General features: G+C 41.4%; 1 protein-coding gene across 1 annotated transcript in view; it reads right to left on the bottom strand.

Moving 5' to 3' along the window:
• The window catches only part of CA10 (carbonic anhydrase 10), a 453,082-nt gene that overhangs the window by 269,826 nt on the left and 159,855 nt on the right, over positions 1-23,401 (bottom strand). Inside the window, exon 3 of the mRNA XM_047080971.1 lies at positions 12,671-12,813. Within this exon, the coding sequence (XP_046936927.1) occupies positions 12,671-12,813 (143 nt within the window). The remainder of the gene's footprint in view (positions 1-12,670; positions 12,814-23,401) is intronic.

The following is a 23,401-nucleotide window of genomic DNA, read 5'->3' as shown; positions in this document are numbered from 1 at the left end:
GGACTCAAGGTCTCGGAAGTTCAGGTAGGGGGAGCCTGGCCAGTTTATGCAGTCAAATGAAAAGGCTTACCTGGAGTAGACAGAGCCTTCTTGGATAGAATACACACTGATATCAGATTTTTTAATATCAAAATCCAGAACTTCTCTTGGGTATACAACTGTTTCTGTATCGCCCAGGTGTTCTATCAGTTTTATCTCTTTGACTGTGATGGAGACACTTCTTCTGGAATGCGTGAAAGATGAGGCAAGCTGGGAGAGGTCTGTAAAAATTAGGTCATGTCTTTCCCTTTTCTCCTGCTCTTCTCCCCCATTTTTAGGTGAATGGCAAGAGAGCTGAGTTCCAAGCAAATTTGTCTTATGCAAATAAGACACTTTGTCATCTATTTTTGGAAGGACAGTTAATTTGTAAAATGCCTGTTGGTTTCATCTGTGGAATCAATTAACCAGAAAACTAAACTACCATGTGGTTAACACCCATGAAATTCCTGGAAGAAATGATTCCTTCTAGCAATTCATTTGCCTGTAAATTCATTAGGCATCTTGACTTAATTTCCTTCATATTCTCATAAAAAATTGGACTCAGTCCCCAGATAACTTGAATTTTCTCTTATTTAAGTGTTGCTGCCCAGATCAGAGAACTGTCAGTCCTTCTAAAATGTGTGAAAGGGGAGTCCCTATTCCACTCTGATGCAGAGGAGAGAAGGCACACAGGTCGTCCCTCAGTCACCTGTACCCAACCAGGAGGAAGGAGGGGGGAAAGGAAAGGGGGACAGAGAAATGGGGCAAGGTGAACTGGAGAAAGGAGACTGGGGAGAGGACCAAAGGGTAGGAGAGCAAGTCAGAGTGACAGAGAAGAGAAATGTAAATGAGGAGAGAGGGGGTGGTCAGGGAAGACCAAGAATCAGGAAAGGAGAGCAAAGCCTTTTCTAATACTCACCAGAGGCATAAAGAATGAGACAGAACCAGATATATTTATAAACTACTAAAGCCAACATCCAGGTGTTTCCTTCAAAGGCTTGCCTAATGACTGCATTGATTATCTGCGTGATGTCAAGAGGGACACATTACAAGCAGCGGCCAAGAGAGTGAGCAGCAGTCCTGAGTCTCGCTCTAAGCTGGGCGACAGTGCAGGAGAGCCAGAAAACAACCACAGAGCGCCTTAGCCCCGAGCCCGTTTCCAACTTTCAAGACAGCGTCAGTCTCTTGCATTTTGCTTATCTCTCATCACTCTTCAGCACCGCGCACTGAACCTGCCACTGCCTGCGAAACGCTCTGCTCTGAGCATAAACACAATTACCTTGGCCTCATTTTCTTTATCTTTAATCAAAGTCCTTTCTTGGAACATTCCCCCATCCTAGCTATTCAGAACAAAATATCCCAAAGGAGAAAGAGTCCTCTATTCAAAACTCTGAGGAGTAATTTTGATAGTGGATGAGAAAGACGAGAAGGCAGGTTAGTTCCAAACCTACGCTAGGGCTTTAAAGGGAGCTTTCCTTTGAGAGGGTGTGCATCCTAGCTAAATCTGCATTTCGGGGGTCAGCCTCAAAGAAACATATTCCACGTGCCCGCCTAACCATTATTCATAGTTGCCAGATGGGAAGAGGATTCCGGGCCAGGTCGAGGCTCCCCTCTGATGCTGGAGCTTTTCCACCACAGCCAGTGGACCCGGGAGCCTGCCGCAACTCTTTCTGTGCTGGGGGTTCTCAGCGAAACACAGGGAGGTCATTCACCCTCCACACTTTGAAATAAAGTCTGGTCCAAGCCATTTCCAGACACCAGCACTGGTTCTCTGTGTCTGAGGCTGCACGGGACAGGTACTGTTAGAAGCCACCTGTAATTTACCTTAAAATACCATCCTTTCAGAGAGAGAGAGAGAGAGAGAGAGAGAGAGAGAGAAACAGAAAGAGAATTGAACAGAGAATATACCGAATGTCTGCTTCTTCTCATCACTCTTTCCTGCGTCTCCTTCTGCACTTTGTCAACATTTTTCCATTAGTTATTCTAGCCATCAGCACGGAGGGATCTGACCGTAATATCCCAGATAGTCTCTTCTCGCTGAAGGTGATTACAGGACAGTGACCTCACTTATCGTGGAGCAGTACCTTATGTACTATGTAATTAGGTTGAATTTGTCTCCTGGTATCTTCCCCGTGCTATTTACGCATGCTGCACACATTATCCAGTAACTTCCTCTACCATTTCACATGTAGCGATTTTACAACAAACGCAGCCCAGCCTGAATCTGTGCAGCTATTTATAAACATACACCTGAGAGGAAAGCTTTACCTTTATGCCTCCTGAATTCCAAACTTTTGGACAGGGGGCACCGGCGAGGTGGTTTGGGATTTTTAGTTTGCCATCCACTTTACCTCTTGGCATATATGTTACAGATTTTAAAGTGAGTATGAGTTTCTTTGACAGAGAAACCCAAGTGGGAGTTAAGTTGTGTTTTCTCGCTAACAGCCACAACATGTCTGATGGTTGCTGCCATGGTTTGAATGTTGGTGTCCCCCCAAAGTTCATATGTTCGAATCTTAACCCCTAAGGTGGTGGTAACAAGAGGAGGGGTCTTTGGGAGGTGATTAGGTTATAAGGGCAGAGCCCTCGTGATTAGGATTGGAGCCATTATAAAAGAGGCCCCACAGAGCTTCCCGGTCCCTTCAGCATGTGAGGACTCAGCAAGAAGGAAGGTGCCAGCACGCAACCATGCCAGTGCCTTGATCTTGGACATCCCCCCCAGCTGCCAACACTGTGAGAGATAAATTTCCATTCTTTAGAAGCCACCCAGTCACTGACAGTTTGTTACAGCAGCCTGAATGGATGAAGACAGTAGTTAACAATTGTGGTGTATCTCCTCTGCCAGCCACTGGCCCGATAATTTGGTTATAACCCGCCTAATAGGGACGCTATTCCATGTACTTCCCTTCATCCCAGCCCTGCAAGAGGGGGACTGTTACAACCTCTCTTTTACAGGAGAGGGAACTAAAGCTCCGAGAGTTAGGTTTCTCCCATCTAGGTGGTTGGTGATAAACCTAAAATCCAAACCCAAAGCAGAACATCTGTGGACATCTATCCTCCCCCAAACGAAGGTCTATGTTGTCTTATTTTTTTTTTTAAGTTTATTTATTTTTGAGAGAGAGAGAGTGAGTTCAGGGGAGGGGGGGCGGCGGAGAGAATCCCAAGCAGGCTCTGTTCTGTCAGCATGGAGCCTGTCTCAAGACTGGAACTCATGAACCGTGAAATCATGACCTGAGCCAAAATCAAGAGTTTGGACGCCTAACCAAGTCACCCAGGTGCCCCAAGGTCAACATTGTCTTAATGCCCTTGCTTCCTCTAACTGTAACTTTAAAAAACCTTCCTGCTCTGCAATCCTACACTCATTCTGGGCCTTATTCTCCCTTAACCATTTTCAAAGATTCCTTCCACTTTTGTCCCCCTCTGTGACTATAAGCCCTTTCTCTTAAATCTTTTACATGCCATTTTAACACATATTTTTGGCAAAACTCCCTGAACCACCACACCAGTATCTTTAGTCACTACAACTTCCTTTATTTGGTATCATCATTTGTAATTTTATTACCATAATTTCATTGTTAAGAGCTTCTCAATCCTCTAGAGTTACCTTCCGTGAGGCAAAGAGATCACATCTATTCTAACTATATTACAAAAATTCACCTTTTGAAGGTTTAGGATCTATGTCTGACAACAGTTATTAGCTTTTTTTTTTTATATTAGCTACCGTATTTTCTAAGATATACACCCATTTTCTTCTAGAATTTTATTGTCCATTCCATACCACCAAGCTGCTTTAGATCCAAATAAAGAGACCCTTTATTGCCTCCTTCTGAGAAAGGATATTATCAATGTGGCAAGTCAAGAAATTTATCAAACCACAAAATACAAATGAGTAAGAATTACATTCACTTCTTCATCAGCTCTTACAGATCTGCTCTATCCCACAAGCCTATGTGAAATTATGTGTATCATTTTCACACCAGAGCTTCAGTATAAAAAGACCCATGGTACTTAAAGATAGCTAATGAGTTCCAAATGGGAAGGAATACTTACCTATGAAAGTTTAATATCAGTTATCCAATAAAAACCAGCACCACTGTAACACATTTAGATGGCAAAATGGATCTATCCTTATATTTATGTAATCTTTCACACGTGGAGCCAGAACATTTAACATTTAAAGACCCTTCTGCAAACAGTATTTCATTCTACCTATCTTTCCATGCTAGCTCACATTCTAGCACCTCCATAAAGTCTGGTTTGGCCAACCCAACTTCTTACCACCATTAAATATTAACGTCAAAATGATTGATTTGCTAATTAATCATTTCACTGGTGCCTTAGTATCTCTTCCATTATTATCTCAAATAGTTATTTAAATCAGTTACTATGATTTAACTTCTGTATATCTGTATTTTCTCCCCTAATATATCTCAAAGTCCTTGAAGGAACATAAATGCCTCACTCATAAAAGGTTTCTTAGCGTAGCAAATGTAGACATGCCATGAAATGCAATGATTAATTGTGGCCAACTATATTTTCCTACCAGGTTCATGGAGAAATTTAAAAATAGAGAAGTGATAAGATTTTAGGCACCAAACCAATCCACAGTCATTATTTTTCTCAACATATTTCAGGAAAAGTACTATAACTGAAAATTAGTTTCTAATGACAGATTCTGTTGATAGCAAGGTTACTCTTCATCATGGGACTTGCTCATATTTTTCCTGCCTTGAGTCAAAGCAACTTTTAACTAAGTCCACATAAACCATTTGTTTGGTAATCAAAGATAATCTTGGTTCAGTTCAAACCAGCCAGCACTGTCACAGATAACCCCACAGATATAAAATGAAAATATGAAAGCACATTTATCATGAGGAGCCCTTAATTGAAGCCAGGGAGACAAGGCAAGTAAAACTAATATCCTATAGGCCAAGGTTAGGTCCTAAAAGAAATACAAGCAAGTTACTTAAGAAGTCAAATGATGAAAGATTTCACCATCCACTAAAGAGATCAAGAGGAATATCATGGAGGAGGTAACACTGGTACCAGAGAGGTTGAATAATAAAAAGGTAGGGATGGGGATTGCTAAGGTACAGAGGTACATCAGGTGAAGGGTTATGTTGTGTCCAAAGCACAGGGGAAGGTGAGATACAGTCAATTAAAAAAAAAAAAGTATTACAATCTCACTGAAAACAAAACATAGACATAACATGCACGAGGAATAAGGCTCTGGAGGGGAGATCTGGGGCCATCTTACAAGGACTGTGAATGCCAGGCCAAGACATTTATACCTAATTTGATAGGTAATGATGAGTTTTATTACCTCATATTCATTTAATGGGAAATTTGGAAATGGTCACACAGATAAAATGTATAGCCTTGTGTTGGATGTTATCTGTTTGCCCCTTCCAATCTGCCTTCACCTTGCTCTGTGGCCTGGAGGCTGGCTTATGCAGACTGAGTCAACAGTCTTGTCTTGGTCTCTGACTTCTCCCTAGAGGGAGCCTGGCATAAGTGGGGGTGGGGAGAAGTGCAGCTGAGGTCTTTAGTCCTCAGATCCATCCCAGTGGGTGGCATGGGCTAGCAATTAATCCTGCCTTATATTCTGGTTCATCTTACATTCTGGAAGTCAGAGGTAAAAAATCAGTTTTGCTGGGCTAAAATCCAGGTTTTAGCACGGCTGTGTTCCTTCTGGAGACTATAGGGAAGAATCTGTTTCTTTGCCCTTTTCAAGCTTCTAGAGGCTGCCCAGATTCTTTGGCTCATGGCAACACATCACTCTGACCTCTGCTTCCTTTGTCACATCCCCTTCTGTGCCTTGGGTTCTCCTGCCTCTCTGTCTTTTCCTTATAAGAACCCTGTGATTCCAATGGGTCTATCTGGATGATATCAGATGAACTTCCCATTTTAAGATGCTTAATTTAATCACACCTTCAAGATACCTTGTGCCATGTAAGATAACATATGTACAAGTTCTGGGGATCAGGAGATGCATATCTTTAGGAGAGGGCATCATTCCAACTACCATATTTGCCAACTGTAAGTATATCTTTGCCTAAACTGAAAGGATAAGTTAAAAAAAAAAAAAGGTGTTTTTCAGATTATTAAATTAATGCAAGCTTGTCATAGAAAATCTAGAAGCTTCAGGAAAGTAGAAAGAAAACAACATCTCATTTAATCCTGGTCTCTTTTCTATGCATAGCATGGGTTTATTTATTTATTTGTTTGTTTGTTTGTTTTTGAGAGACAGAGCACAAGCAGGAAAGGGGCAGAGAGAGAGGGAGACACAGAGTCTGAAGCAGGCTCCAGGCTCTGAGCTGTCAGCACAGAGCCCGACACGGGGCTTGAACTCACAAACTGAGATCATGACCTGAGCCGAAGTCGGACGCTTAAATGACTGAGTCATCCAGGCGCCCCATAGCATGAGTACTTTTTAAATGAAATTGGGATCATGAAGTGAATGACTTCAGATGCTACCTTTTACATTTAACATATCATGAGCAATTCCCATGTCACTTACTACTGAGATGTCCATTTTATCAAAAGAGCTAAAAGGTGAGGAAAAATGCCAAAACTAATTTTTGGTTAAAATGGCAGGATCGGCCTGTCAATCGATGCAGAAAAGGCCTTTGACAAAATCCAGCACCTTTCTTAATAAACACCCTTGAGAAAGTCAGGATAGAAGGAACATACTTACACATCATAAAAGCCATTTATGAAAAGCCCACAGCTAACATCATCCTCAATGGGGAAAAACTGGGAGCTTTTTCCCTGAGATCAGGAACACGACAGGGATGCCCACTCTCACCGCTGTTGTTTAACACATTGGTGGAAGTTCTAGCATCAACAATCAGACAACAAAAGGAAATCAAAGGCATCAAAATTGGCAAAGATGAAGTCAAGCTTTCGCTTTTTGCAGATGACATGATATTATACATGGAAAATCCGATAGACTCCACCAAAAGTCTGCTAGAACTGATACATGAATTCAGCAAAGTTGCAGGATACAAAATCAGTGTACAGAAATCAGTTGCATTCTTATACACTAACAATGAAGCAACAGAAAGACAAATAAAGAAACTGATCCCATTCACAATTGCACCAAGAAGCATAAAATACCTGGGAATAAATCTAACCAAAGATGTAAAAGATCTGTATGCTGAAAACTATAGAAAGCTTATGAAGGTAGTTGAAGAAGATATAAAGAAATGGAAAGACATTCCCTGCTCATGGATTGGAAGAATAAATATTGTCAAAATGTCAATACTACCCAAAGCTATCTACACATTCAATGCAATCCCAATCAAAATTGCACCAGCATTCTTCTCGAAACTAGAACAAGCAATCCTAAAATTCATATGGAACCACAAAAGGCCCCGAATAGCCAAAGTAATTTTGAAGAAGAAGACCAAAGCAGGAGGCATCACAATCCCATACTTTAGCCTCTACTACAAAGCTGTCATCATCAAGACAGCATGGTATTGGCACAAAAACAGACACATAGACCAATGGAATAGAATAGAAACCCCAGAACTAGACCCACAAACGTATGGCCAACTCATCTTTGACAAAGCAGGAAAGAACATCCAATGGAGAAAAGACAGTCTCTTTAACAAATGGTGCTGGGAGAACTGGACAGCAACATGCAGAAGGTTGAAACTAGACCACTTTCTCACACCATTCACAAAAATAAATTCAAAATGGATAAAGGACCTGAATGTGAGACAGGAAACCATCAAAACCCTAGAGGAGAAATCAGGAAAAGACCTCTCTGACCTCAGCCGTAGCAATCTCTTACTCGACACATCCCCAAAGGCAAGGGAATTAAAAGCGAAAAATGAACTATTGGGACCTCATCAAGATAAAAAGCTTCTGCACAGCAAAGGAAACAACCAACAAAACTAAAAGGCAACCAACGGAATGGGAAAAGATATTTGCAAATGACGCATCGGACAAAGGGCTAGTATCCAAAATCTATAAAGAGCTCACCAAACTCCACACCCGAAAAACAAATAACCCAGTGAAGAAATGGGCAGAAAACATGAATAGACACTTCTCTAAAGAAGACATCCGGATGGCCAACAGGCACATGAAAAGATGTTCAACGTCGCTCCTTATCAGGGAAATACAAATCAAAACCACACTCAGATATCACCTCACTCCAGTCGGAGTGGCCCAAATGAACAAATCAGGAGACTATAGATGCTGGAGAGGATATGGAGAAACGGGAACCCTCTTGCACTGTTGGTAGGAATGCAAATTGGTGCAGCCGCTCTGGAAAGCAGTGTGGAGGTTCCTCAGAAAATTAAAAATAGACCTACCCTATGACCCAGCAATAGCACTGCTAGGAATTTACCCAAGGGATACAGGAGTACTGATGCATAGGGGCACTTGTACCCCAATGTTTATAGCAGCACTCTCAACAATAGCCAAATTGTGGAAAGAGCCTAAATGTCCATCAACTGATGAATGGATAAAGAAGATGTGGTTTATATACACAATGGAATACTACGTGGCAATGAGAAAGAATGAAATATGGCCTTTTGTAGCAACGTGGATGGAACTGGAGAGTGTGATGCTAAGTGAAATAAGCCATACAGAGAAAGACAGATACCATATGGTTTCACTCTTATGTGGATCTTGAGAAACTTAACAGAAACCCACGGGGGAGGGGAAGGAAAAAAAAAAGAGGTTAGAGTGGGAGAGAGCCAAAGTATAAGAGACTGTTAAAAACTGAGAACAAACTGAGGGTTGATGGGGGGTGGGTGATGGGTATTGAGGAGGGCACCTTTTGGGATGAGCACTGGGTGTTGTATGGAAACCAATTTGACAATAAATTTCATATATTGAAAAAAAAAAGAATGTGAAAAAAAATAAAATAAAGATGAGCAAACTGAAAAAAAAATAAAAATAAAAAAATTTTAAAAAGTAAATAAAAAAAAATGGCAGGATCGGCAAGTGATTTTTGACTCAGTTTTAATACGCGTTTTCTTCTTTTACTACAAACCATGTCTTCCATGAAGGCTAACCCCACCTCTTAATCCAGAAACCCTCCAGCACTCACCTGTGTCAGAATACTCCAGGCACATATCTAGAGGAATTTCCGCACCCCCAAAATGATCAAGCCAACCACTCAGATTTTGCTGTGAATAACATTCACACTTTACACTATTGTATGCAAATTACCAAGAAGCTGACTTACGTGAATAGCACATGAAAATTAATACACAAACACATATTGTACACTCACTTTGGTGTGGGGAAAAAGACCACATGTGAATCTGTACATGCCCATTGACTACCAAGGGTGTCCATCTTTAAAACAGTCAATCAGGCTTGAACTGAGCTTAAAACACATCATAATCCAATTTCCTACATATAGGGTGTTAAATGATCTGAGATCGTGAGGGAAGAATTATCTCTACCCGCCCACTCTGATTCCTGAGTTGACTCAGGAGCTTTATCTAGAATAGATTAATTATCTCCAAGATTTTAAAAAACTGTTTAGACTGTTGGGAATTAAGTTGAACGGGGGTCAAGGGTGGGAGATGGATTCCAAGGTAAAATTGTTATGTCCATATGCAACCTAAACTTAAGTGAGTATTGTTTTTTTAAACACTTTTTTAATGTTATTATTTATTTTTGAGACAGAGAGAGACAGAGCATGAGCAGTGGAGGGGCAGAGAGAGAGGGAGACACAGAATCTGAAGCAGGCTCCAGGCTCTCAGCTGTCAGCACAGAGCCTGATGCGGGGCTCGAACTCACAGACTGTGAGATCATGACCTGAGCTGACGTCAGACGCTTAACTGACTGAGCCACCCAGGCACCCCAAGTGAGTATTGTTTGAAAAGCAGAGTCATTTTAAATTTTGCCCATAAGAATCCTATGTGTCAGATAAAAACAACTGGGTAACAAATACTCTCTTTCAAGAAAAAAAACAACAACAACACCAAACATTGCTTAAGAATTACCATTGAAAATAAGCAACCTAAAAAGTAGAAGAACTATCACTGTTCAAGTATAATGAATATACTCTGTTGTATCCAAGACATCATATGTTTTGATTGTCATGTAACTATTATCATTCTTTGTATTCTTGCATTCGGGGTAAATTTCAGCCCTTGCTCATGCTAAGATAAGCCGTAATTCATCATCTGAACCCTATGTCAGGCCAAATACATGAAAAAAACAAACACAGTAACACAAGTCAGAGATCACAGCAAGGGTACTTCATGGGCTTATTATGCATAAGGTACACTTAAACAGGAGCAAGAATAATGCTCATGGATAAAAATGTGACATGAAACACATAATGACTGGGATACACTTAACATGCTGATATCCAGCTGATCTCAGACTTCAAAATGTGGTACCTTGCCCAAAACCTCCCAGTCTTTTAAACCTTTTGAATTGGATACATATTTCTTCAAGGCAAAACTAAATTCACAGCAGTCATTTGAATACTCATTCCAAAATAAGTCTCCAACTCATTAAACACCACCTTTAAAAAGCTTGCAAACGTGATTTAGCTATTGTCTATCAAGTTTAGACATTTCATTACCAGTTGGCCCTACTACTATCTCTATTCTATTTTCCACCTTTTGCTAATGCAAAGGAAAACCATCAGACAGTTCTCAGCTTTTCAAACAGCTGACAACACAAATCGTGCCAGATATAAATATTTACATCGTCAAAAGTAAATGTTTCCAAAATTCCAAACTCCAGTGCTTTTGAAAATTGATTTGGATCAGGTACACTTTACTGAATTGGAAACATAAAAAAATATATATATCACTTTCAACAACAACAAAAATATCAAACCAAAACATATGAGTGCTTTTTAACACTAGGCTGTCTCCCCCATCTCTTCTTTCCCAATAAATTTAAGGGAGAAGCAGGCTTGAATTAGTTATTTTTTTTTTCTTTCACATCAGTATTTTCCTCTAAGATGGGCTGATAGAAAGTGAGAATTATGTATCCATTCCTGTGTTAGATCGCCACCTTTCCCATCCCGTGCCCAGTGTGCTCTTGACTGAACAATGCTTCATTCGCTTGCCATAACTCAGGAAAAAAGATCCAGCTCCTTAACACAGCCTCTAGATCTGGCCTCCATCTTCCTTTTCCATCTGTTCCTCCTGCCTATACCTCTGTGGTCTCTGGGCTTCAGTCTTGCTGGTTACCTTTCAGCTAATTTCTGGAACTCAGGTCCCACCCCTCATTCTGAATTTTTACTGCTTCTCCCTCTGTGTAGGACACAAATTATTCCCTCCATCATCCTCCCCAAGAAGGAAAGATAGACTGAGTACTCAAAAGTTCAACTTGCCCTTTACTGGTCAGTGGACCTACCCATGTTTGTGACTTGAATAAGAGAGGTGTGTGTAGAACCCAGGTTAAGTTCCCTTTAGAGTTTGTAAAAATAAAACTTCAAATGGACCAATAATTTGGATAGGTTAATTTTTGTGGAATCAGAGCAATAAACTACATGACCTACATAGGACTTTTCTACAGAAATGCTTCTCAAGTCCTATTTAAAATAACACACAGATACTACATAGAGAAATAGTTACAATCACGTGCAAGGTCTTTAGAACTCACTTTGTGACTGGAGTCAAAGCCACTAACAACTCTTAAATAAGACATTCGACTTTGGGTTTGTTTGTTTGGTTGGTTGGTGTTTTGGTGACAGGTAATAGGAAAAAACATATTCCAATACATCAGAAGGGGGCAAAAATTCTTATAGATTCCATGATAAGTGAGGTAAACAGGCTGCGGATGTAGAAAGCAGAGCCCAAGAAATGCAAACCCTGGAGAATCAGCTGCCGGCAGTAACAAAGTTGTCCATAATTTTAATCCCAATTTCTTGCACACAAACGATTTTCCATTCCTCTTGAGTTTACAATAACTAAATCACCTTCAAACACAATTTTCTGTGTGTGTGTGTTTTCCATTTTCAATGATCTATTCAACAGTAAAAGGTAGCCAAAAAGAAATCAGCCCACAAGAGAAACACTAGAACCCAGCGACGAGAAGATCCCCATGGGCATCATGCCCTTCCACTCATGAAGGCGGAGTGCATCGAGGGAGGTTGGTGAGGGGAAGGGACATTGGTATGAGAATGACAAGGCACAACTCAGCATTTCTGTGCAGAAGTTAGGATTCTTAGCCAGCAAGATGCCCCTAGGAAGATTAATTGTTGATTTTCTTATAAATCATCTAAGGTGATTTTTGTTTGTTTTTCTTTCCAAAATGATAAATATCTGATTTTACTTTTGTTAAACAAATTATTCTTTCACTTTGTTGAAGTTAAAAGAAGCCCCAGTAAAGAGGTTTCTGAGAGGAGAGATTTTCCCAGTGTGATATGCTTGGGAAGCAACACTGCTTTCTGACCTTCATGGGGTACTGAGGGATAGGGCCTCCAGCAACCTCCAGGGGGTACAAAGTAATTAGAGAAGCATGAGGGTTTGACCAGCTAGAGAGAGAAAGTACAATTTAGACATAATTATATTTGTTGGCAGTAAGCCTGAGGTCTTTGATTTCACTCCTAGGTGGGAAGACAAACTCATCACAGAGAAGGAGACCTGTATGACTAGCTTTCAGAATCAGCATCTCTCGGCATCCTCAACTTCACAATGGAAGCAACATGGCTGCTTACCTTCCTGCCCCCAGTATTGATGCGAAGGGGCGTCAGAAAGGGGTCGAAGATCATGTGACTGGTCTCGATGTTGACTGGCGACTGCCGTTTACCCACAGAGCAAAGGTTCCAAGCTGAGTTCACCAATCCCCAGAAAGAAGGAACTAGAAACAAACAAACAAACAATTGTAGGATTAGTCCAGGTGGAAGGTTTGAGAAACAATGCAAAAGGGCCATGGCACAAAAAGGGTGACATCAGAGACAGACACCTAATGTTTCCCACCCATAAAGACCCCTGGGTGTTGCTATGGTATTTTCCTGACTTGGATCTTGGTCAATTTCTCTAAGGTCCACCTTCAGATTTTTTTGTGTCAGATCCATTCACCTTGTGGCCTCTTGGATGAGTACAGTTGGCATTAACACCTTAATGGGAAGACAGCATAGTCCACCTGCATCATCTTTTCATGTGGAGGCACACCAGAGTTTTAGTAATTCCTGAGCTGATGCTCCACTTTTCTGTGTGGCAGGAATGATGTGGGAATCAACCTTGTCCTATACAGTAGGTATTGAAAGCTTTTCAAAGAAAGTAGCATTCGACATATGCAAGGTATTATGTATTCTGTGGGTTGTCGAAACCAAACTGAGGGAGTGAATTACTTTTATGACCCTAATCAATGCCAGACAGGAGCTCAGCAACATGACTCTGTCTTTGTTTAGTCCAGCACTGTGTCACTAACCTAATGTACCAGCAGCTCAAGAATGCATTCACTTGATAGGAAGAGAAAAATGACTTGGGAGTACTGAGTCCAAATATCCAAAGGGGAAATGTCTACTCCTCTTCAGTATCACATTAAAAATTGACGGAAATAAATTTCTATGGCAATTTCCAGTTATTTTCTTCTGTTTAAGAAAGTCAGCAGAGCAGTGGGGAGCCAGTTACTAATTTCATGTCATGGAAGATCACAGACTATATCTTCAGCCTTTTCCTGCCCAACCCCCCACCCCCAGCTCAGTATTTCCACTGAGGCTCTGGATCCATCTCTACGTGGCCTTGAGATTATATGGTCATCATTCACTCATCCACCCGCAGCGTCCATCAACACTACAGTAAGCTCCTGGCGCATGTTCAGCCCTGGGTTAGGCTGAATTTAGAGGAAGGGAGTTACGTACAAGAACAATTATCACACTGTGGTGGTGGGTGGCTGCAGGATGAGGTAAGTGGGTTATAAATCTCTAGGTGAGGGCACTGAACCCTGAAGCAGTGGAAGTGGAGTTCGGGAGTGATTCCTAGAGAAGATGAACCTAACAACCAAGTCACGACCCTCCCAGATGCACCTGTCCTCTCAGGAACTCAAGTTTAATTCAGCCTTTAATTTAAGGTAGCCATCATTCCTCCTCATGTCACAGATGGAGAAAATTGAGGCAAGAGAGGAGTATGGTAAATACTTGCCAAAGATAGTCTATAAGAGACCCGTAATTCAGGAGAAGAATTGGGCTGGATGGCATGTCTAGTACCACCAAAATCCAAAACTCTACGAACCTTTTATTTGTTACAGGCCATTGTTGGGCAGAAGTGGGAGGAAAGCCAAAAACAAGTTCCTCAGATTCTTAGAAGCCTGTTTCAACACCAAAATAAGGTGAGGTTCCTTGTGAAATAAGGAAAATATCTAATTTGGCTTAACCCATTCAATGAGCATATCTGCTGGTTCCATTCCCTTTAGTTTAAAGAGCTTGAACTGGTTTTCCAGCTGTAACTGATTTTCAAAATGGCAGCCATGGCCAGAGTAAGAGGGGTAAAAGAGAAGAAGGTGGAGTAGAAAGAAGAACCTGTATGTGTGTTCCTTGGCACTTTCATTTCCCCTTATTATTTAAGTTCTATTATCTCTGCAAGTCACTTAACATCTTTAGAAAGTACCATGCCCTAGCCAAATTATAATATTTAAGGAAGCTCTTGAATTAAACATGTATTTAAAAAATATATAAACAGAAGTCTTCTCTAAACTATTTTTTTTTTAATTTTTTTTCAACGTTTATTTATTTTTGGGACAGAGAGAGACAGAGCATGAACGGGGGAGGGGCAGAGAGAGAGGGAGACACAGAATCGGAAACAGGCTCCAGGCTCTGAGCCATCAGCCCAGAGCCCGATGCGGGGCTCGAACTCACGGACTGCGAGATCGTGACCTGGCTGAAGTCAGACGTTTAACCGACTGCGCCACCCAGGCGCCCCTCTAAACTATTTTTAAATCACCAAAAATCCTATATTTATTCCTCAATCATTTCCAGTTTATTATGAAAATAAAGCCTCCCTCAGTGCCTGCTCCCACCTATCTTTGTCAGCGATGCACATCAACGTGGAAGCTCTGGGGATTCTAGGGATATAGCCATGGCACTGCCACAGATCAGTTGTGTGACATTAGATAAGGCATTTATCCCTTGGGCTTTGGTTGGTCTCTACAGTCTGTGTGGTAGGCTGAATAATGGCCCTCCTTCAAAGATGTCCACATCCTAATATGTTACCTTCCATAGGCAATGGTGCTGTGCAGAAATGATTAAGTTAAGGGTACTGAGATGATTATCCTTGATTGTCTGGGTGGGCCCAATGTAATCAAAAGGATCTTTTTTAAGAGAGAGGGGCAGGAGGGTCAAAGATTTAGAGAAAAGCTCTAGGGATAGAAAGAGAGTCAGAGAGGAAAGAAGATACTGGCATGGAAGGTGGAGGAAGAGGACAGGAGCTAAGGTGACTTCCAAAAGCTGGAACTGATGAAGCAACAGATTCTTCCCCTAGAGCCTCCAGAAGGAACCACCGGCATGCTGACCCTGGTTTTAACCCCATAAGACTCATTTGGGGCTCCCTCATCCCTGAACTGTAAGATGATAAATTTGTGATGTGTTAAGTCCCTAAGTTGTGATTACTTATTACAGCCACAGTAGGAAATGAATACAGCCCCTTTTATTTTTAACACTCTGTGAGACCAGAGCCTCTTGGACAGCCGGGCCACCTATGATGTGTGGGGGGCTTCCCCTGGAAGGCAGCTGCACAAAAAATGTAGTTACAGCTATAGCACACAGTGCATTTCATCTATTCCCATGAAAATCATTAACAAAAATAATTCCAACCCTATAAATGGACTGCGAGACTGCTAATAGATGGCAGCACGTGTGGGCAGGTGCTGCTGTGCCTTCCTAACAAACCTCCCACCCCAAAAGCACCCCCACAAAAACACAAACAACAAAAACTTTATGCGAACATCTGCCTTTGCTTTTATCGGGCATGGCATTCTTTATGACAAACAGTTTCAGGGTTTTATATTCCCACTTCACTATCAAGGCCTAAGTGTCTGGTTCTAACCACCTGCTCAGACAATTGAGGAATGGCTTGGAGGCTGGGAGGCTGGGAGGCTGGGAGGCGCTCGCCCCTGCTCTGCTCCTGAAGGGGTACCTGCGTTTGCTCCCCACTGGACTGCTCACTTGAAGTCAGCCATGGATTCATTGTCTTTCAGAAACAGAAGCCACCTTAGAGATCATCTGGCCTAAACACATTCATGAAATCAAGGACTAAACAGCAGAGGGTGACGTCCTCAACCCGAGGCCACGCAGCCAAGGGAGAGGCAGGGGGGAACAGAGTAAGGACCAATGCCTGGGTCTCAAGATTCCTGGTGCTTCTCCACCTCCCTCCCTTCCCAGCAGGCTCCATAGGAGGGCATATTACTGTAGCCAGGGAGTTTCAGAGTTAATTGTTGCCATGGCCAACTGTAGACTTTGCTACCCTTTCTTTTTTGGTAAATCAAAAGCAACATCAGTGCCCATTTGCTAGTTAAAATACATTTCAAGTGCCAAGCTTCAAATCAAACTGCTTTGAATGTCAAACATCCCAAATAAAATTAGGATTTTTAAAAAGTCATACAGGGGAGCGCTTGGGTGGCTCAGAAGTCTGTTAAGCGTCCGACTTCAGCTCCGGTTATGATCTCATCGTTCATGAGTTCGAGCCCTGCATTGGGCTCTGTGCTATCAGCACAGAGCCCACTTCAAATCCTCTGTCCCCCCCTCTCTCTCTGCTGCTCTTCCTCTCAAAAATAAATAAATGTTAAAAGCAAAAAAAAAAAGCCATATATCTATGACTGTGTTAGGAAAAAAAAAAAGGCTTCAATCCAGGAAAGAGCGGATGAGCTTGGGTCTCATCTGCAGGGCCCCAAGGAAATCTAATGGGGATGACTGCTCATGAAGAGAGGCTCCAGGGGTTGTGTCCTGGGCCCAGCTGGACTGGGCCAGGTTCTACGGTCCAATGAAAGAAGCCAATGCTCTTAGAATCAGTGTTTGGTGTTGGGACAATAATGAAGGTGTCAAAACCAGTCCAGGGAACTCAGGTACCAAAAGGATCAACTCAAATGTCTGCAAATGTGGTGTAATCTAGGTTCTAGGGAAATGCATTAGGAGGAAGGCTCTGGAGACAGGAGGGCATGGAGATCCCATGCTTACTGGGGCATGGGAGTAAGCCAGCACACTTTACCTGAAGAACAAGGCTGGACATGTGAACTAAGGCTTCAAGAGTTAGAGTCAGAAACTCTCCCTCTGGATTTGTGCAGACCATTATCCCCAGCATTCTGACACTTAACCATCCTGCATGTTATTGATCCTTCAGGTTAATAAACACCCCATGTCACCCCTGGGAGCAGAATTGCATTGCAGGATACTATGGCACTGCTTCTACTTCCAAATTTAGAGAACTGCTACAGAATTCTTTTTCTCTTAGTTTCCATGACTGTCCCCGTGAATCAAATTTGCAGACTTTCCATCATACTTTAAAAGCATCAGTTATTATGACTTATTGGCTAATGCTGTGTCTTTTTCTAGCTTGACTGTACACCTTATTAAGAAAATAATGTAAATGTACATAAAAGAAAACTGAGTGAGAATCACTCTAACCAATTAATGGACAAGTGGTCTGAAATTGAATGGCATCATCCGGGCCATCTTTTTCACACAATCTTCTAATTTACATATAAACAAGAACACACAACAGACCGGGATGTTTTTGCAAATTAATTTCTGCAGAGCCCAAACGATGGCACTTAACTGCTGCATCACGACCATGTGTTATTTTGCCAAAACATCTCTCCATGGCAATGCTGTATTGTTACCATAAACCACAAATCCCAAGCAGTCTCTTGGCTCAGGGTCCAGCGAGCTATGAAAGACTGGGATTTCAGCTGCTTAAAACATGAGCCTTGGAAAACCCAAAGCAAAACCTATCAGCTGCTCGTTCAAAACCAGTGAACCAAAAAAGCCCCAGTTTAGTTTATTAACACATCATGGTAACTCCCATACAATAACGAAAAAGTTCTCACCAAAACAAGAAATAGATCAGGAGAGCAAGGAACCAGAGGAATCAAGTCTGATATTGAGAGTTAAAATTTGTCCTGGGACTTTTTTTTTTTTTTTAATCCTAGAAAGTTAGTCTTAGGCATCTCCTTCATTCATCTGTCCTCTTTTTATTTTTCATCTTAGCAGAATTTGCAGAGACCATGCTGTCGCGGGCAGGGAGTTGGGCACTTGGAATTAATTTATGCGGCTTATGTGAATTTGCTAAATCCTATGGGAACAAGACAAACTCACTAAAAAAGTGTTTACTGACAGCCTATAACATGTCAGGCTTCAGGCCTGACAGTGAGAATTCGTGCAGCAAATATTTGCTGGGGACCTATTACAGGCCAGGCACTGTTAGCAGTTGTGGGTAGTTAGCGACTAATGGAAACAGCTCAAACAGCTCACGCTCTTAGTGGTCTTCCAGTCTAGTGGGGAATATGGGAGATCTTGTTTATCTGTGTCATTAGCACTTCTGATGACCTCGCTGTAGAGACAATTAAGATGGTAATGGATTACAGAATAAAGCATGGATAGGGAGATAACCTAGAATGGCCAGGGATAATTTCTCTGGAAGGACTGAGAAGAGTTGTTCCTGAAGACTGGCAGAGAAAAGTGGGTCTTAGGCAGAGAAGCGGCACTGGTGTTGACAGAGAAGAGCCTGATGTGTTCAAGGAATCCAGAGGAAGCCAGTTAACAAACCTGATGAACCAGATGAGAAAAAGAAAAAAAAAAAAGCTGGAGGAGAGGAGGCTGGCTGTCGAGACAAGGCACAGACGTTCCAGAGCTCTGCTGACCACAGTGAGGAGTTTGTATTTTACTCTAATGTATTAGAAAGCCACTGAGAGTTTTTAGGCCAGGGAGTAGCGAGGTCTGATTGATGAATTAAAAGCATGTATCTGCTGCCTTGGCTGGAATACAGCCACGTGTGAGCTTGATTATCCTTAGGGTAGTTTGAGTGGGGAAAGGATTGGTTCCCAAGCAACAGTTGGGTTTTTACGTGAATTTAATCCTACTGCTTTAGATAGGTTTAAATTCTGTCTCAAAGGCAGAACTAATTGAATGTTTTAAAAACTATTCTCTTCAACATATGTGCCAATAAAATAGCATTTTCCTGGGATCCAACTAGCACTTTAGAAGTCACCACTCGAAGCAAGGAATATTTTCATGAAGAGACTTGGCTAAGGCAATCTTTTCTTGCTTTCAAGCAATAAACTAAGGCCCCCAACTTTTCGGCCAAAAGAAAGCAAATGAAAGCTGGGAAAATGAATACTGGCATAAAACGTATCTTTGGCGAATTCAATCCTACAAATAAAGCCTTCTACTTCAATATAGCTGTCTCTATTTCAGTGTTATAAAGCATATGAATACATTTTAAATAAGAACTCCTATCTTTCCCTTGCTCTTTTCCTCACCAATGCTGATTTACTGTCCCTTTCCCTATTCTCAACTGTAATAAATCTCCACTTTGAGCCATTATTAATAAGCATGTTTAAAATACCCACTGCTGCAGGCTTTTGGCCCCTTTCTGATTTCAGATTTATTTCATAGGAGGAATAGCATTTGAATAACTCTTTTGCTTCTGGATTCTTCTTCCTTTACTGGGACTCTGATTCATACTACATAAAGAGCGTCTAACTGAGGCTTCCCATTTTCTCACTTGGGGACCTCTCAGGGGTTGTGAGTAACACATATACTTAACACATAATCATTAGGTTGTGCATTCATTTTCAAATTAATGAAATATCCCCAATGAGTCAGATTTTTTAAAAATGCGCCACTCCTAAGTATATCCCATATGGTGGGAAGATAGGCAAACTAAGAAATAATTATAATAAAACATGGTAAGTGTTGTAATTAAGGTGTGTCCATATTAAGGCTTAAGTGACCCTGACCTTGACCCTTTTCTCAAGTGTTCAGATAAGCCTTCCTAATAGAGGGGATATTTGAGCTCAGCCGGCAAGTACGAATAGAGGCTACAAGCCACAGAAATCTTATAACTAGTTAAAAGTCTAAAGTTTTTCCTCAAACAGAGAAACTTGACATTCCTAGCAATCAAGACAGACTATCACTGGAATCTAAATAACTATTATGCAAGGAGAGTTAAGCCACCGGGTCATCTAACTTGTCCAACTTGGGGGGGTGGTTAGTATTGCAGAGGAGAAAGATCACGAGCTGCCATATCCTCACCATGGAACCTTGAGTCTGTGGCTAAATTTCTGTAGTCTTAGTTTCTCCATTTGTAAAATGGGGGTGATAGTTACTTCACAGAGGTGCTGGGAAGATTAAGTGAGAACATGTTTATCAAAGGTCTAGCATCATGTGTTTTTTATAAGTATTCAAAGAGTATTGGAGAAAGAGCGGGTGAGGGGATGGGGGAGGATGGTGTTTGGCTACCGATACCAGACGCACCACTGCAGCATTCTGGAGATGGAAAAGGCAGAATGGGGGGTGGGGGAGAGGCAGCTTTCAGATGCCCACACAACCCACCCTGGATTCAGAACAGGGAGCCGTCTAGATCATAGGATTGGCCCCTTCCTGTCACACCCAGAATGCGCCATGTGCAATTATTCCCCGAATCCAGAACTCTCCATGTCTGGATGAATGGGGGGACTGAGAAGTGATATGAATCATCCACAGTGGCTTTAACTCCAAAGAAAACCATTTTTATTTGGCTTTTGGAAGTTGCTGGATTAATTGTGTGCATTGCATCTTCATCTGCCCATTTGCACTTGGTTCCGGCGTGGGGACTGGCTTGCACTTCTGAAAACATATCCCTTGAGGGTGAGGAGAAAGGAAGGAAGAGGGAGTCCGCGTCTGCTGATCATGCACCATAATCTCTGTGCATCGAGCCTGACGTATCTTATCTTGCTAATCCTCCCCACAACTCTGTGAGATACTTTTATCATTATTTTATAGATGTGAAAAGTTAAGACTTCAAGAGGTTATGTGGCTTTCCAAGGTCACTTGGCTAGTAAGTAAAGTGCCTACAATTTGAGATCAGTTCCTTTCTTTAAAGCAGACAAACAACCAGACAAAAGCATGCATGTGTGACAGCATGTGAAGTGATACACAAGTGTGTAAAACAAGGGGGTAATCATCTCCCTCTCCTTCCTTCCGGTGACACCCTTGAGGTAATCGGTGTGAACTCCTGGCCAGGCATCTTTCACTATGCTCACATAAACACACCCAAATACATATCCCTGTATTCAGACAGGTTCTCTTTGTAAAAGTACTTTTTGTTTAGGGTAACAATATGCCATGAATGTCTTCCATGTCAGTCTTTCCTAGAGCTTCTTGTTCACATGTAAGGCAACAGAACTCTCATAGTTTGGACGCACCTCCCTTTTCTCAGGCTTCCCTGAACGTAAGACATTGAGGTTATTTACATCTTATTTTACTATGCTTTTGTATACTTTTTGCACTAACACTTTCATTTCAGCAGGAAAGATCCCTAACGGTAGTATTGTCCAGTCACGGTAGACACCTGCTTTAACAGATGCTGCCAGGTTCCTTTAAAGGATACTGGCTGTGTCTGTAAATATTTATGCTATCAGCCATGAGTATGTCCACTTCCCCATAATCTCCATAGCATGGGATGTTATTTATTTATTTATTTATGGACATCTAACGGGAAAAATGAAATCTCATTGATTTAATTTGCATTTCCTAACCATTGCTGATGTTGAGCATGTTATGCTCATTAGCTATGTGCATTTCTCTTCTGATCACATTCTTCAGGCATTTTCCTCTGGGTTATTTATATTTTCATGTAAATTTTTGTTGTAATTTGAACTGTAGAAACACTTACTCTTTGTCATGTGCAGTAAATGTTTTCTCCAAGCTTATTACCTAGCTTTTAACCTCACTTCGAGTGTTGGGCTATTTAGGGATTTTTAAATTTTATATGGTTGGTTATATTGATCTTTTTCTTTACAAGGTTTCTGAGCTTCCTCTGTTACTTAAGGTTGTATCTCCAAATGCAGATCATATAAATATTTTCTATATGATTAAAAACAATTTTTATCATGGCACCTGGGTGGCTCAGTCGGTTAAGCGTCTGACTTCGGCTCAGGTCATGATCTCACGGCTTGTGAGTTAAAGTTCCACATCAGGCTCTGTGCTGACAGCTCGGATCCTGGAGCCTGCTTCAGATTCTGTGTCTCCCTCTCTTTCTGCCACTCCCCCATTCACACTCACTCTCTCTCTCCCAAAAATAAGTAAACACTAAAAACAAACAAAAATTTTATCGTTACAATTTTTGACTTTTAAAATCTATCAGAAATGAATCTGCATATGCTATGACAGTGGTCTAAGATTTTTCCCAGGTAGAAAGTAAATAATGCCAGCATTATTCATTAAATAAGTCCTCTTTCTCCACCAAAATGAATGTTACTTTGATTACATATTAGGTTTTGGTATAGATCACATTTGCCTCTCGACTTGGAGACCGTTCCACATATTTGTCTATTTCTGTATCACTGCCATATTGTCTTGAGTATAGTAACATTTATGGTAATTTATAAGATCAGACTTTCTGATCCAAAAGCCTACTCTTGTTCCCTGCTACCTCTAGGGGACCATAAAATGCCTGAGCTCCAGGGAAACCAGCGAGGATTACTGACTTTAGATATGGAACACAGATCTAGTATTCTTGGGAACACCAGGTCATTAGAGGTTATCTGACCCATCTTCTTATCTTCAGGTAGTTATGTATTTGAATCATACCTGATAGGACAGTGCTTGTCCCTTTCCTCAAAAAGCCCTAGAAGTGCAAAAAGCATACTCAAACTCCAGAATTGACTCCTTGGAAGACAGGGCATTGAGATGGAAATAGCATAGCATTTAGGTCCAGTAGAACCAGGTCCTGGTTCTACTAATAACAGTCACATCTACTGAGTGCTTACCATGTGTTGAACACCACACTAGACATTTTCTATTCATCAGCTCACTTAATATTCTAGGAGGTAGATCTTATTATTATCTTCTTTCTTACCAGGTCTTATAGGTATCTGAGGCACAAAGACATTAATTAAATTGCCCAAGATATAAACAAACAGCCCAACTTGACAGTGGAGAAGTGAGGATTCCAGACTCAGGTTGTCTGGCCTGCAACCTTGACTTTCATCCCTGTGTTACACTTTCTTCTAATGCTGGTGCACTGGCTTGAGCCAAACACATTTTCTCTTGAGCTTCAGGCCTCTCATTTGTAAAATCAAGATCATAAAAAATATACACTTCACTAGATACGTGTGCCCATCTAAGTAAAAATTAAAATTAAAATCACACACACACACACACACACACACACACACACACACACAGCAAAGTCCATCACAGCCAGTCCATTTATGCACTGAGTCATGGGTTATGCTACTGGTGGTAGACTGG

The sequence above is a fragment of the Lynx rufus genome, unplaced genomic scaffold (assembly GCF_022079265.1).
Source record: "Lynx rufus isolate CCGP_SWC_20201006 ecotype Redwood Valley unplaced genomic scaffold, mLynRuf1.p SCAF_18, whole genome shotgun sequence".
NCBI classification, from domain to species: domain Eukaryota; kingdom Metazoa; phylum Chordata; class Mammalia; order Carnivora; family Felidae; genus Lynx; species Lynx rufus.
The sequence above is the reverse complement of the archived record's forward strand: the minus strand, read 5'-3'. Positions and strand labels throughout refer to the sequence as shown.